General features: G+C 25.9%; 1 protein-coding gene across 1 annotated transcript; it reads right to left on the bottom strand.

The window, feature by feature from the left end:
- Nucleotides 1-14926: 14926 nt before the first annotated feature.
- LOC124915941 (small polypeptide DEVIL 14-like) lies at nt 14927-15423 on the bottom strand. The gene has a single exon (XM_047456685.1). The coding sequence runs from the start codon at nt 15354-15356 to the stop codon at nt 15201-15203; it is 156 nt and encodes a 51-aa protein (XP_047312641.1). The 5' UTR covers nt 15357-15423; the 3' UTR covers nt 14927-15200.
- Between the last annotated feature and the right edge of the window lie 2409 nt (nt 15424-17832).

The raw sequence follows: 17832 nt of genomic DNA on the forward strand, positions 1-17832 counted from the left end.
CTAGCGTTCCTCTCCATCTAAATGTGATAAACAATGTTGACGAAAAAACACTTGAAGATATTGGAGTTGAAGTAATTGCCTTTGGTTTTTATGATGGCGAGGTCCTTGATGTCGGTCAATTCGTTTGGGAAGTTGAGAAGGCTCATAGATGCGGAGAATCTACACCAAAGCAAGGAGGTAAAAGGGCAGTACCCAAGGAGGTGTTCAATGAACTCCTCATTTCCCAAGCAAATTAGGAAATTAAGATCCGGGATGCTCATGTACTTCTTGATCCGATCATGGGTATTGAGTCTCTCACGGAAGGTGAGCCATAAAATGAATTGGTGTCTGGGGAACACTTTGGTAGACCACACTAAGTGGGAACGTGGGACAATGTCCTTATGATCACGAACACAATCCCAATTAGACCCCGAGTCAAATCTTCCATTGTTCTTTACACTTCAAACACGAGAATCCTCATGGTTATTTAGATGATAGGATGAAAGTGCATCAAGGATTCTCACACCTTCTAGAATAGTCCTTAGAAAGTTGTTCCAATCACCGCTTTTGACTTATTGAAATGTGGTCAATTAACATTCTCGCCTGATTTGAGTGATGGAGAAGACACTATTATGAAGGATGGGTCTATTTTTGAACCGAGGGTCATGCCAGAACAGAGTGCTATTATCGTTTTCAATTTGAATATTGATCATCTTGCTCGCGCTGTCTCTTAGCTTCATAATTTTTTTAAGGGACCACGCAATATCCATTATGATCTTGCATGTACAGATACTGATGTCTTTTTTGATGAACCTCTAGTGTGCACATCATGTTTCTTTTCCAATGCCCAAAAATGCCTGTAGGTGAAGGTTTTGTTCTAGGAGACATTATCATTGATACCGATTCTGCCTTCGTTTTTAGGTTTGCATGTGTCCGTGTATTTGATCTTTTTTCCACCACACCTCTGAGTTCCCCAAATGAAATTTCTCATAAGTTGATTCAATTCTATCATGACTTTCTTCAGGGGGACGATTTGCGCTCAGTATCTGTTAATTTTATTGATGTTTTTATTATGTATTACTTGAAAAAGATTCAGTTTGATATATAATAGTTTAACCACATTTTTTTAATTTATTATTTAGTTAAAAAAATATTAACTTTAATTAACTAATTGTAAAAAATTAAATAAAAATAAAATTGATACGTATATTTTATTAATTAAGATAATCATCATTATATTTATACATCTTATTTTTACATAAAAAAAATATGATAGTAAGTCATGAATTACAATAACGTTTTAAATATTTTATTTTGTATCCTTAAATACAAATTGTAAAATATTTACACATTAATTTTAAAATATACTGTTTAACTCTATAATAATAAATAAATATAATTTTATTTTATTTTTATTCAATAAGAATTATCAAGCATTTTTTAATTGACACACTAATTTTTATGGTGTACAAACAGTCAAGCACATATAATTTTATAATATTATTCCATTAAATTTAACTTTGTAACTTCAGGAATCGCTCCCTCATCCGCATCTTAGAATGGACACGTGGGTATACAAGGAATATCATTAAGTGGTTCGAAGTTCGATGTGTTTCAACATTATTTTGCATGTCAGATTTCTTTTAAAAAAAACATTATTATAAATGATTTTTTAAATAATACCTAGACGTTTTTGAAATTAATCATGTAAAAATAATTTATTTTGTTCAAATTTTAATAATCTTAGGGAATAACAATTTGGATGAAATCCGGTTTAAATAAATTAAACATAACTAATTTAAAAGATTATTTATTTGCAATTAGAGTCGTCGAATGATTTTAGAAAAATTAATAAAATAATACGTGTATAAACATATTTATAATAGAATTTCTGTAAAGGGATTCATATTTTTGTTTACGCTCGGGAAAGGGTTTTCGCACTATGTCATCTGCGTCTGTCAAAAGACGATTTTAAAATTTTAAAATAAACAAAGTTTGGTTATTTAAGATTTATCTATAACATTTATTTACTCAGAGGTCCTAAACAAGGATAAGTTTATATTACGTAAATAATTTATACAAAATTATTTAGAAGGGCGTACCTACGATTGCGTTGATATATTACTAAGTAAGAACCCTAAAAATATTATAAAAGTGTTAAAATTTAAAAATAAATTCCAAATAGGGCCTTAGCCAAAATATTGGTTTAGAAAATATCTCAAAAATATTTAAATATCATTTTCTAATCTTTCGGGATTCGGTATCCATAATTATAAAAATATTTTTGGATTTTGAAATGTAGAACCAAACAGTCTTAGGGTTTGGGTCGGGTTTTGGCGATCTAGGCTCGGTCTAGACCGGGGTGGTATGGACCAACGCTTGGGAGTAAGGGTCAAGGGAATGGAAGGCTTAATCCTGGGTTCGAGAGGCTCAGTCACGAACTCAAAGTGCTCGATAAAGGTACTGGAGGGCTCGGTCCTAAGGTTCAGGAGGCTTGGTCTTGAACTCAGGCTGCTCGGTCCTAGGTTTGGGAGGCTCAGTCATAGGTCTAGGTTTCTTCGGTCATGGACTGGGAAGCTCGGTTCCAGGTCAGACCTCTCAACAACACACTTAATTATGGTTAGTCGTATGTGTCACGAGAAAGTTGAATCGACAACTCACTTAATTTTACATTTTCGATGGGTGATTAGTATATGAAGTATTACTATGATTCATTGGGTGATGCCTAAGTATTTGGGTAGATGTTGAGAAATTTGGATTAACGCGACATATATGGTAAGCCTACATATTTGAATTAGTTTTTGGTGAACTATAAAGTTAGAGAAAAATCGTTAGACTTTTAATGATCGTAGACGTAATCGTCCGATGCGTATCATTCATAATTCTATTATTATTATTATTTTTAAAATTCATTTCAGAAAGGCAGTAGATTGAGGAGTTAATTAGTTTTCTAGATTACTTATAGGGCTGTGCAAAAAAATCGAAAAACCGGTAACCCAACCGAACCGATAGTTAACCCGTTTCATTTTAATTGTTTATTGGTTAACCAGTTCTAACGGTTCCAGTTAATCTGTTTTTTACCTGTTAAACGGTTCGGTTTTCGGTTTCCCTATTTTTCTAATCGTTTAACCGGTAAACCGGTAATAATTTAAATATATATTTTTATATTTTATAATTTGTAATAGTCATTTTATAAATAATTTTTATAGAATAATTTTTTAAAAAACATTATAATTTATATAAAATTTTAAAAAAACATTATAATCTATAATTCAAAGTTCAACTTCACTTTATGTTTTAACTTTCTCTCCAACACGTCCAATACGAAAATACATAAAATCAAAGTTATAAATTATAATTACCGATTCTATTTCTCGTTCTATCGGTTGAGAAGGAGATTCTATCATATTCACTTATACTTGGTTGATCAAAGACTAATCGACATAATGAATTTAAATTTTCTCAAGAAACATATAAAAACCTAACAGAATAGCTATAAAATATATTATATTGTAACAATAAAATTATATATTATACCATATTCCTAAATATATTAATAAAATATACTATTATAATATAATATATTTATATTATATTATAATAATAATATAATATATTATAATAGAGACAAAAAAGATGGAGAATAGTATAATAAAAAAGTGCAAACAATAATTTTAAAAAATATATTTTATAAATTTATTACTTAATTTAAAAAAACTGAACTATCGGTTCCTGGTTAAACCCAGTTAATCGGCCAGAACCGACCAAAACCGGTAGAACCAGAACTGATAAAACTGATACCATTAAAGGCCGATTAACCGGTTTGTAAAATAAAAGCCAAAACCGGTTTTAACCAGAACCGTTTAACTGGTTAACCGGTTAACCGGCCGGTTGAACACCCATAATTACTTACAAACTCGATAACTTATTTAGTAAGTTCTTTTTTTATGTTTTGTCATTTTGCTTAAACGATTTTGATCAATTTTAATATGCATAAACAAATATAGTGAGAAAACCTAAAGGTTCGTCCACGGAGGGTGATTATGATTAGGTTAATGAAAAATAATTTAAATAATATATATGGGTGCTAGATATTTTAATAATTCATTTTCATTTTTTTTTAACTATTAAAATTATTAATTATTTATATAAATATACATATAAAAAATTCATAAAATATAATAAATATTCAATATTTTAATTTATAATGTTTATATATATATATATATATATATATATATTTATATTAAAAATTTATGAAAGTAAAAAATAATCATTATCAACATTTATTTTATAAAAATATTTTATTCTCTTATTTTATTTATATATAAATAAAAGTTTAACATATTAAATCATAATATTATATATATATATAACTTTAAAATAAAAAGAAATATATATATATATATATATATATATATATATATATATATATATATATATATATATATATATATATATAACATAAAAAAATATTTAGTATTATTTTTAATTTGTTTTAGTTAGGAAAAATATGATATAAAATATTTATTTAAAAAAATTATATAAATAAATATATAAAATTAAATAATTATTATATTCTGAAAAATAAATTATAGAAATATTTTTAATTAAATATATATATATATATATATATAATATGGCCACAAGGCTTAAACACATATACCGCAAACACACTTAATCATTTAACTAGGCACATAACTTGTCACCCGACGGGTTCGAACTCAAGACCTCTCAAAGAGGCTGGGGATATACTTCTTATTGCCAATAGGCTAGAAGATGGGATTGTAACCCCCGGGAATCACTCACCGCAGCTTAGTACGTGTTTGGATGTCATGTGGCAATATAAGGAATATCGTAGGGTGGCTCGAAGTTCGATGCGTTTCAACCTTGGTTTGCATGTCAGGTATGTTTTGAAAATAAAACATTATTTTAATTTTTTTTGAAAATACATAGTAGTTTTTATAATTAATTATAAAAATAATTAATTTATTCAAATTTTAATAATCTGGGATCAAATGCTTTTTTTTATTAAGAACCAATTTAAATTAATCAACATAATTAATTTAATAAAAGATTATTTATTTGAAAATAAAGTCGCCAAATAATTTTAGAAAAATCAATAAAAGGGTGTACGTGTACAAACATACTTTATACTAAGGTTTCTTTAATGGGTTTGGATTTTGGTTACGCTCGTGAAAGACTTCCACACTATGTCATCTACGCTCGTCAAATAACAGTTTTATTTTTTAAATAAAAGTCTGGCTATTACAAGTTGTATTTATAACAGTTATTTTCTTCAATTAATAGTCCGGGTACTAAACTCGGGTAGGTTTGAATTATATAAATAATTGTACAAAATTATTTAAAAGGCGTACCTGCGATTGCGTTGATATAAAATTAAATAAAAAAAACTCTGAAAAATATCAGAAAAAAGTGTTAGAATTTAAAAATAAATTACAAATAGGGTCTTAGTCAAATATTTGTTTAGGAACTATCCCGAAAATATATAAATATAATTTTCTGACCTTTCGGGATTTTTTGAAAATTGATTAGGGTTCCAAAATTACAAAACTAATTTTGGATTTTGAAAAGTGGAACCAAACAGGTCTTAAGGCTGGAGTCGTAGAGTCTAGGTTCGGTTTTAACCGATTTGGGCTCGGGTGGCTCGGTTTAGACCAGGATGGTCTAGATTAGGGCTTAGAGCACCTAGTCGAGAGATCGGTGGGCTCGGTCCTAGGGTTCAGGAAGCTCGGTCCTAAACTCAGACTGTTCGGTCCTAGGTCTGGGATGCTTAGTCCCAGGTCTAGCTTTCTTAGTCGTGAACCTAGGAGTCTCAGTCTTAGGGTTATACCTCTCGGTCTGAGGCTAGAATCCTCATTCGGATTCCTCAGTCCTTGCTCAAGAACATCGGTCATAGGTCTCGGTCCTAACTTAAGAACATCGGTCTTTGGTCTCGGTCTTAGGTCAGTTTTCTCGGTCCCGATCCTGTAGGAAGTGTTCTTAAATTGGTCAAGAATTACAAGTCTTGTAACTTTTGATACAGATCATGAAATCATAATCTATAATTTGCAATGAACTCATATGATTTTAAGGACTAAAAGCTCTCATCTTAATAATGATCAATCGATCTCTATAATGATCAATTTCTAAAAACCGTTTTTAGGTAAAAATTGAGATCTTTTTAATTAGGCCATCTCAAGACTTCATTCTTATTCCATTAGCTTTGAAATGATGAACATAGTCAAACACAACCCAAACAAGAACATTATTAAAGTTCTGTAACAACTTTTGAAATCGAAATTCAAACTCAATTTTTTTCAAAATTTCAGTTTGATAAAATACGTTTGGGATGTTGTTTTATTGATCTGGGAATCATCCTAACATGTTTACAAACATGTTTAGAAACTATTTGAATAAAAAAAATCAAGATTAAAGCTCAAGAACATTAATTTCAAAAAATCCAGAATTTCTATCTAATTTTTCTTTTTTTAGTTAAGGTTAATTTGATCAAATCTCTTTCAAGAGAAAGTTCATATAACATCTAGGGAATGATTCTAAACAAATAAATCACATAATTAAATCCTAAAATAGATCAAACCGATCAAACTTAGTAAAAACCAATTTTCAATCACGAATTGAATTACAAATTATCTCGATGCTTACAAACGGTTGGAGAACACTCCAATGATGTATTATAAGCTTTTCCAAAGCCTGGATCAAAGCTTTGATCACCACAGATGATTTTCACAAAAAATCAGTATGACCAGAATCTTTGATTCTGTATGTAATATGTGATAATTATTTGTTGGCTTGGTAAAGGATTCCCTAAGGACTATTTATACTAGGTTAAGTCATTTGAGGAGGATTAATTCAACTTAAATTTTCCCATTGAAGTTCTTATCCCTAACTTTAATCATATCTTTGACAGTCTAGTTCTAGGCTAAGGTGGAGATCCTAGGTATAGGGTTAATGATCGCAAAGATAAGGCGAGCACATGGAAAAAAAAATGAGAGGATAAGAATGGTTGACGGATGAGCTGGAGCTTTTGAAAGAATCGTTGGCAACCAATCGCGTTTTCGGTGATCCCCTATAGCGGCGAATAAGAAAGGTCAAAACGACCTCTTTTTGTTTAAAAAAAGGCGTAGTTAGAGGTCTGTTGGAGATCCGTCCACGTTTGGGCGTTTCAGCTTACAAGTTTGATGTCCCGTTAGTTGCTTCCATGTGGATAGGGCGCGCACGTGCTTCAACTATAGCGGGGTGCGTGGTATCCTCCTGGGCGAATGATGATGTCTGGGTGCTCATCTGATGGCCCAAGATCCTGCTACCATTTAATTTCTCATTTTCGACTATACCAAATTATCAATTTTTTATTTTTAATAAAAGGGCTATTTGAAATCAAATTTTAATCACTTTCTTGCGATTTTCTTTACCAAAAATTCAAAAAAAAATATTCTTAGAAAAATATTAAATATTATGTTCATTGTTCATACTTTTGGATATTTATTTAATTGTTTTAATCCATTAAATTATACATAATTTATGTTTAAAATCATAATTAAATAATTTCAATCCCATATTAAGTTTAATTTGGGTAAAATAAATATAATAATTTAACCTCAAATTATTTTTAGAATTTTATTTAAATTTCCTTATTAGTATATAATTATCAAAATAATTAACCCTAATTTGATTTTTAATCTCTTTTTGGATTATTTTAAATTTAAAAATTCAAAATAATATTTTAATATTAATATAAATTAATAATATTATTTATAAATTATGGTATGTTAAATTTTTATGTTTACATGGATATATAAATATCATTATTAACTAGAAAATATTTTTTATTTAATATTATGATTAAAGTTATAATTATTTTTATTATATTTTTTTTATAAGTATGAAAATTTTATATAATATATAAAGTTATTAAAAATTTAATTTATAAAACATATATGCATATACAAAATTAAAAAACATAAAATATTAGAAAACCTACTGATTCGTTCATTAAGTGATTTAGGGCCTAAGCTAATGCTAAAAGGAGAATGTTTAAGTATGGTTGGAATTGAGAATGATTATGGTTAATAATGCATCGAAAAAATAATTTACATAATATATATGGGTGTTAGAGATTCAATAATTCATTTATTTATTTAGTAATAAAATTATTAATTATTTACAATGGTTTTAAGTTTTAAAGTGATCAAGAAATTCTTTTTGATTTATTTATTATTATAAAAACATAAAATAAAATATTATATATTTGAAATAATATTTAAAAATTAAGAATAATTTAACCAGAAAATATTAATTATCGCATCTTTTAATATATATATATATATATATATATATATATATATATATATATATATATATATATATATATATATATATATATATATATATATATATATATATATTAAGGTTGGTAATGTTTGGAATGAAATTAATAATATTAGAATTCGAAAAGAAAATATGATATGAGTGGTTAAAATTTATAAATCATGATTTGCCCAATTATTTTTTATTATTAATATTAATATTTATTATAAATAAAATAATTGATATGTTTTAAATAATTTTGAATGTACCCTTCTCTCCCCCTCTATATATATATATTAAAACATTATTTAAACTTGAAAAAATTAATATTTTAGATTTATTTATTATAATAATAAACAAAATAAAACATTATATACTTAAAATAATCTTTTATAATTTATTAAGAATATAAAATAAAATATAAATTATTACATAATTTTTATATTAATTATTATATATATAAATATATATATATATATATATTAATTATAATTTTTGAGATGTTAAAATTTTGAAAAAAGTGAGCTAAAAATAAATATTATGAGAGGTACATTTTTTAAAATGATATTGGTTGATTTTACCTATGGTAATATATAAAAAAATGTTTGAAAAGAGAGGATGTATGTATTAGTTGCAAAAGATTCAGTTTGATATACAATAGTTTATTGACATTTTTAAATTTACTATTTAATAAAAAAAATATTAACTTTAATTAATTAATTGTAAGAAATTAATTAAAAATAAAATTAATACATATATTTTTTACTTAAAATAATCAAGTTCAATATTATATTTATACATCTTATTTTTGCAAAAACAAAATATGATAACAAGTCAATTAAAATAACGTTTTAAATATTGTATTTTGTATCCTAAAATACTAATTAGAAAAGATTTACATATTAATTTTAAAATATACAATTTAACTGTATAATAATAAATAAATATTATTTTATTTTTATTCAATAAAAATTCTCTAATATTTTTTAATTGAAACATCAATTTTTTTTTATGGCGTACAAGCAGTCAAGCACATATAATTTTATAATATTCTTCCATAAAATTCACAAAATTAAATATACAAGAAAATTAAATTTAACTCTGTAACGGAAACATCGCGGGGTGACTAGGGGTTCGATACGTTTCAACCTTGTTTTGTGTGTCGGGTGTCTTTTAACATTTAAAATATTATTTTAAATGATTTTTAAAATAATATCGGGGAGTTTTTGAACTTAATCATCATGTAAAACTAATTAATTTTGTTCAAATTTTAATAATCTAAGGGAATAACAATTTGGTTGAAACCCGGTTTAAATTAATTAAACATAACTAATTTAAAGATTATTTATTTAAAATTAGGGTTGACAAATGATTTTAGAAAATCAATAAAATGATGTGTATAAATGTATTTATATTAGAATTTATGTAAAGGGGTTCGTATTTTTAGATAAACTCAGGAAAGGGCTTTCGCAGTATTTCATCCACACCCGTCAAAGGGCGGTTTTAAAATTTTAAAATAAACAAAGTCTGATTATTTAAGATTTATTTTTTATAATTAGTAGTCTGGGGTCCTAAATAAGGATATGTTTAGATTACATAAATAATTGTATAAAATTATTTAAAAGGCGTACTTGCGATTCCGTTAATATAATACTGAGTTAAAATCTTGAAAATATCATAGAAGTGTTAGAATTTATAAATAAATTTCAAACAGGGACTTAGCCAAAATATTGGGTTAGGAAATATTCTAAAAATATTTAAATATCATTTTCTAACATTTCGGGATTATTTAAAAATGGATTTAGTATCATAAATTACAAAAATAATTATGAATTTTAAAAAGTGGAACCAAACAAGCCTTAGGACCGGAGTCTTAGGGTCTAGGTCCGGTTTTGACAATCTGAGCTCGGTCGGGCTCGATCGAGACCGGGGTGGTCTAGGGTCAAGGGATCGGAAGGCTCAATCCTTGTTCGAGAGGCTCAGTCACAAACTTGGACTGCTCGGTTAAGGGACCGGAGGGTTCGATCCTAGGGTTCAGGAGGCTTGGTCTAGAACTCAGGTTGATCGGTCCATTTTCTGGGAGGCTCGGTCCTAGGTTTAGGTTTCTTCGGTCGTGGACCTAAGAAACTCGGTCCCATGTCAAAACTCTCAACAACTCAATTAATTATGGTTAGTCGTATGTGTCACGAGAAAGCTGAATCGACAACTTAATTAATTTTGCATTGTCGAGGGGTGATTAGTATATGGAGTATTACTAGGATTTATTGGGTAATGCATAAGTGTTTTAGTAGATGTTGAGAAATTTGGATTAATGCAACTAATATGGTAAGCCTACATATTTGAATTATTTTTTAGTGGACTATACCCTTCGAGAAAAATCGTAGAATTTTAATGATTGTAGAATTTTAATATACATATACCTAAATAAAATTAAAAAATAAATATAATTAAATAAAAAATAACAAAGAAGTAATAACCATGACTTCCACTCCTATATATTAAAATTATATATGAAAAGATAATAAAATATTATTTAAGTCGGTAGACTTTCTCAATTGTTAAAACTAATACTTAAGAACTTTGTTCAAAACTATGATTATCTATTATCTATTATGATACGTGAAATAAGTAAATAATATTACAGACTCGGTCAATTATGAGACCCATATTAAACATTAAATATATATAAATTATAAAAATATAAGATTGCGGTTTGTTCATTAAAGAATCTCCAATATGACATTTAAAGAACAAAAAACATACTTGTCATATTATTGCTCTCATATTTTAATTCAAGTGGAAAGGACTTTTTATAAATATATGTTAATGATATATCTATTTATAACTTTATTAAACTTTAAAATTAGATAAAGACCAAAAAATTTTATTTAAGACAAAAAAAAAAAAAAAAAAAAAAAAAAAAAAAAAAAAACTAGATAATGTGGGAAAATAAAAACGAGAGAATACTCTAAAATCAGAATTAATCAAAAGCTTGTTTGATAGGGTTATTTGTTTTCTTTTAATAAAAATTTTTAAAAACTTTGTTAGATGAAATATGAGGTTATTTGGATTTTTAATTGGTTGAATTATTATAATTTATTTTATTTTTAAAATTTAAATTTTACAAAATTAAGATAAAAATATTTTTATATTTTTATTAATGAATTAAATTATTTAATGGTTGAATATAAAAAATTTAGATAAAAATTCTCAAATAACCTAGATTGGGTGTATATATATATAAAGTTTTTAGAAATATTTTAATAATACTTACCGTATTAAGCTAAGTTGAGATAAATCTAAAAATAATCATTCTCCTCGTTTATTTTTTAATATATATATATATATATATATATATATATATATATATATATATATATATATATATATATATATATATATATATATATATATTCCCTTATAATAATTATATTACATATATAACACTTAATATATAAAAAGATAAATTATAGCTCTTTTTTTAATTATATATATATTTATATCCCATATATTATTAACATTTGTGACACTAGACTAGACTCCCTAGAAGTGGGCTCAATTAGCGCAATTAAATTGAAAATTTATTGTACAATTAACCTAACTAAATTAACTCAATTTTAAAAGAAATATAATAATTATAATAATAAATAACACAATAATATCTTTTAAAATTTCGATTTTGGACATTTTTATTGTTTTTAATTTCTTTTTCAAACTATAAACCTTCCTGACATAGCATTAACAATTATATAAATATATATATATATATATATATGATAAAATTGATAATCAATTAAAAGAAATACAAATTCTTTTATTATTATTGAACCCATATTCAAATCAATATAATTGATCGGCTCAAGATTTGTTAATTATTAGTATAATCGATTAAACAAACAAAATCAATTTCAAGTACAACTACTAGATTGATCTAAAATTGGAAAATCAGCAAATTACTAAAGGTAAATCCATTTATGTTATTTACAAGTAATGAACTAATTATCTTAATTTGATTTTTTTTTTTTTTTAAGTTAGGCCTGATTAAATAATTCAAATCACTTCAATATAATTTTATTCTCGTAACTTAATTCATTAATTAAAATATAAAAATATTTTATATTTTAAATTATTATTTTATAAAATTAAAATCCAAACCAACGAAAAAAAATTGATGTTAACCGATTGAAGCCTGAACTAAAATGTATAAGTACTTTTCTTTATTTTTTATTTTAAATTTTAAATTTATTTTGTGTAAATTTAAAATGTTAGTATGAGACTTTACCTTGTTCCTTCTACTTAGAGGTGAGAAAAATTACTGATATTAAAGTTATATTGAAAATATCGTACCACAATATATCGAAAATATTGATTTTTAAGGTATACCGAAAAAAATGTAAAGTATGATACTAATACCGAAATTATTGGTACGGTAAAGGTAGAAATTTTTATATATACCGAAATAGTACTATAAGTTAATATATATATATAATATATATATATATATATATATATATATATATATATAATATATATATATATATATATATATATAAAGGTAGGGGATTTTTAAAATTTTGGTATATCGATATATACCGAAACAGTATTATAAGTTAAAATATATATATATATATTTATATATATATATATAATATTTATAAGGAAATAATTAAATATATTTATATATTTGATATTAATTTAATTATAGAAATATATATTTTTTTAAATAATATCAAAATATAATTATACTCAAATATTATTCAATATATGTAATCTCTACCTTATCGATGAGATTGATTTTTTTGTAAGTATCAAAGGTATAATATCGATACCGTGCCGAAATTAATGTATATCGAAATCAAGTAAGTTAATGTATGCATTTTTTGTATACCGAAATTTTAGGTAGGGTATAAGGTATGAATAAAACACTAAGGTATACCGTATTGACTCACTCCTACTCCTACCTCAATTTAAAGAGTTGTAAATGAGACCTTTGATTTCTTAAGAATACTTTTGTCACTGCCTTAACTTAATGAGGGAGGTATATGTACATAGTATCAAAACTTGAAATTTACCCGGACAAAAATTTTGTTTGAAAATTTAGACTAAGATTAATGTTATTTTTTGAATTAGTGGGTCACCCAGGCTACCACTAGCCTAATAAATATATCGGCCAACAAATCTACAAATATCTAAAACAAATCTAATATTTTGCTTCATGGCCATTTTGGAAAATTCGATTCAAATATATATAACCTTATGACTTAGATTTTATGTGCTAAAAGTAGTGCTTCAAACAGCCAAAGAGTCACAATTATCTATTAAGTGAACTGCCAACATGCAATAAAATTGACGGGCCATTTATTATGGGCTTTTTTCTCATATATAATCTAGACCTAATTAAGCCCATCATAATAATACTATGAATCCACTCTCATATCCAATTCGAATTATTCTATTTTTACGGGTTTTCCTCGTTGATACATTTATCCCCAAACCAAAAAACATATTTTGTTTGATAAATAGTTAATTCTTTGAATACATATAAAAAAAATTTAATTTGTAAATAATATTTAACATTCAAAACAATTAAATAAGAATTTATATGTTAAATATATAACAAATTGCAAAAATTTAAACTTCAGTGGAGAAAATACAAAAAAATTGAAATTTCTTATTGTGACTTTAAATACGATAACAATAAATTTCTTTTGAGTTCCATAACGATAACCATAAATAAGGAAGTAAATGAAGTCAAACAAACCAATTAAACAAACAAAAAAATGAGTGAAATTTGTCATTTTTCGTGGGTCGGTAAATAAGTTAATAACGCCATAAAATGTTATCCATGCCAATTGAATAATCGATAACTAACTATCTAAGTAAGATTATTTTAGGATCGAAATAATGATAAATTAATACAAATGAAGAAAACATACCATAATAATACCATAATAAGTTCTTTAAATATTACTCGTTATTAAACAAACAAACAAAAAAAAAGCATATCTGACAAATTAATCTCCTTTTATTACTTAAAAAATTAAGTTGTTAGATCATCGAAAAAATTGGTAAATATAAACTATCAACCAAAAACTATTATTTGAATTATAAATATGCGATACAATAAATTTGATGAAACTAAATAATATAATAAATTAAACAAAATACAAAATCAACTGTAACATGAATGTAAAAAAGAGAGAGAAAAACAACCATTATTTTAACCTTTTTAAAATATTTGTTGAGAGAGAGAAATTAATTATACTTTTAGTAAGTAAACATTAAAAATAAACTATTTCCTATATGATTTTTAACTTAATATTTATAATTTAAAATTATTTTATATATAGATAAAAATATTAAACCCAAAATTTCCTTCCTCGGGAATTCCCTAAATGGATTGATTTTATTGATTCACTCTTTTTTACTTACCTTTTATTTTTCTTCAAATATGATTTATTGTCATTGAATGAACGAGTCAATCACAAGCTAGCAAACCCGCCACCAAAATTGAATCTTTGATCATTAGTATGTTAGATAATAAGACTATTTTCATTTGAATTAACATGAAAAGTTGGATCTACCTTAAATATGAATGAAATTCTAAATAAATAACATCATCACAAGCAATAAATAAAAAACATGGATCAGAACTGGGTTTTATTCCATGATATAGAAATTATAATCCATAACTGATCATCATAGAACATACACATAAGAAAAGGCTTCATTCTAGCTAGCTAGCTAGTTACAGTATTCTCTAATCAAAACTAAAGAATCAAGAAAAATAAGAAAGGGGTTTAGTAATTGTTAATTATCTGTGAAAAAGGGATGGGAGGGGAAGAAAAATTAATAAAGATGATGGATGGATAGATCAGATTGATCATGATTTATCAATCCTGCCATGAAAGAAGAAGAACCGTACATCTCCAAATGATGTAAATCCTAGCCCTCTGTTCTCTTATCTGCTTTGAACACCTCTGCCATGTCCTCATCTTTGTGAATGATCTCAATGAAGAAGAAGAAGAAGATGATGAATTCAATGCCATTTGTAAGTTGGGAAGATGAAAAACAGAACTTTTAAGTAAGTCTGAAATCTGAATGGTGAGTTTTAGAAGATGGGAATTTGTGTGTTTATAAAGGGATAAAAAGAAAGAAAGAGAAAGAAAGAGATACATGCATTAAGCTTGTGAGAAATGGGCCCTAAAGAATCAAGCATTAAGAAGGCAAGAGTTAAATGACAAAAGCTTTCATGTCTCTCTTTGGCAATTGGGGACCCCCCCCTCCTTCCCTTTGAAAATGACTTTTCATCAACTAATTCACATTATATATCAAATAAAATTAGCATATTAATTAATTCATACTTATCTTTGAGTTTATTTCCATTAATAACAATTAATACATGCACAACCAGAGATGGATAACAATATTCATCTGTATGTTAAAAATTAAAAACGTGATTAACTCACAAAATAAAAAATTTCAGATTCAATTCTCATTAATAATACTCTAATTTTAAAAAAGAATTGTCTTAAAAAAGATTGCAGAAGATTATGAAAACAGTAAAAATAAAAAAAAAATTATTGTAGTTCACCAAGAAAATAAAATTTGACTATGTTCACAAGAAAGAATATTATTCAAAAGATTAAAATATTTATTATATATTAATAAAAAAAGATTATAATACAAATTTATATAACCCATCAGAATACCAGTAGTATCTTGTTCAAAATTCTCTAAAAATCTGCAAAATATTATCACAATATTTATTTTCGTAGTAATAACAAAACAAAACATACTATTAATAAACTCTAATTATCACTACAATAAATGAATAAGATATTAGTGTTGAACAATATTATTTTTTTTATAATCTCATTTATTTATATCAAATTATACATTAAAATATATAATTTGCTTTTGTTCAAAATTCTCATTATTTGTACCTAAATCTAAAAAAAATGAAATTATAACATTCTAGAACTATATTTGTACTGTTAAATTAATATAGAGAAGCTTATCTGTTATATTTTTTCCTTTTATGATGATTCTTTTGTGTTTGTAGTATTTATGTATTAGATCATTTTTTAGGTATTATAACATTATTTTGTATTATTTTAAAACAACTCAAACATAGTTATTAATGATCAATAAAGTTGCTTAATTACTAATTAAACTTGAAGATTTCGAGTGGGTGTTTTTAATTAGAACCCTAAACCTAACCCTAATCTTATCACCAACACCTTCACGTGGGGGTGGGGACTTCACAGGTGTGAACTGTGGTGTGATGTGGTCCTACGGATAAAGGTTGTTGATTAAACTTGAGATATATATAGTCTAAACTTACTTCTTTCCAAATTACAAGTTATTAATTAATCTATTTGTTTTATCTAACGTTTTTAAATAAATAAAATGATAAAAAAAGTTTATAAGGATAAGTATTAATGGAAAAGAAATTCATGTGAGTTTTTAATTTATTGAGATCATTAATAAACTGAAGGAGCAATCACTTTCAAAAGGAAGGGGGGACTGGTTTTTATTGACACGTGGTGCTCCGGTCGCCGTTGACGGCGGGCCTGCCTCACGTGGATTTGCCTCGTCTGAAATGTGTTGAGGACTAGATTGAGATTGGAAAGATGATTCCCCACAAAACATTATCTAAAACAAATTAGGTAATCATTATCAAGATAAGGTATTTGAAGTGAAATTATTTGACAGTTTGTAGCCCATATTGGGTCATGTTTTAACGGCTAAGATGGTTTCTGAACCCTACCGACAGATCAGATGCCAGCCGTTCAGATATATATTTCATTAATGGAAAGAGATATGATGAATGTCAAATCTACTTATGAATTTGATTTACATATTCACTTATACCCTCCAGTACGAAATATAAACCTAATTTGTACGAGATATTCATGTTTACTTGAACTAATTGGTCCAAAATTAAATATACCCCATTAGCTGATTTCAAATTTTATTATAATGGAAAATTAATGTTTTATTTTGTGTTTTTATAAATAATTAGTCAAGTCAACAAATAGAATGAGAGAAATGCTAGGGCTTTGCTAATTGAGCAGACCCACGCGACTTGTTTTAAGGACCAGTAAAGGACCAGTAAATTAATGTGGCAACCCGAAACATTGTGAGTTACATGTCAAAAAGAATACAACTTTGTTGTTATTATTATTATACATATATATAGATTTTGTAATTTTAACGAATAAAACGTGGATGTAAAATTAATTGAGAATATTACACATAAATCCAATAAATTGAATCACTAACCCATAAATATTTAATTTGTTATGTTTAACAACTTTTTCTTCTTTCTCTCTATGGAACCAAACAATATATGTTAAAAGTTTGAACAAAATAATTGTATACGCCATAAAATAGATATATAACTTTTCAATTAACAATAATTATTTTTATTTTTTAAGAAGGTTGATGTATATTAAAAATGAAATACAAACCTAACGACAAATCATTATATGAAAATAAAATAAAAATAAGAAATAAGAA

The sequence above is a fragment of the Impatiens glandulifera genome, chromosome 1 (genome assembly GCF_907164915.1).
Source record: "Impatiens glandulifera chromosome 1, dImpGla2.1, whole genome shotgun sequence".
Lineage (NCBI taxonomy): Eukaryota > Viridiplantae > Streptophyta > Magnoliopsida > Ericales > Balsaminaceae > Impatiens > Impatiens glandulifera.

Coding starts and splice junctions, on each gene's coding strand:
- LOC124915941 (XM_047456685.1), bottom strand. CDS start 15,356: ATGGCATTGAATTCATCATCTTCTTCTTCTTCTTCATTGAGATCATTC.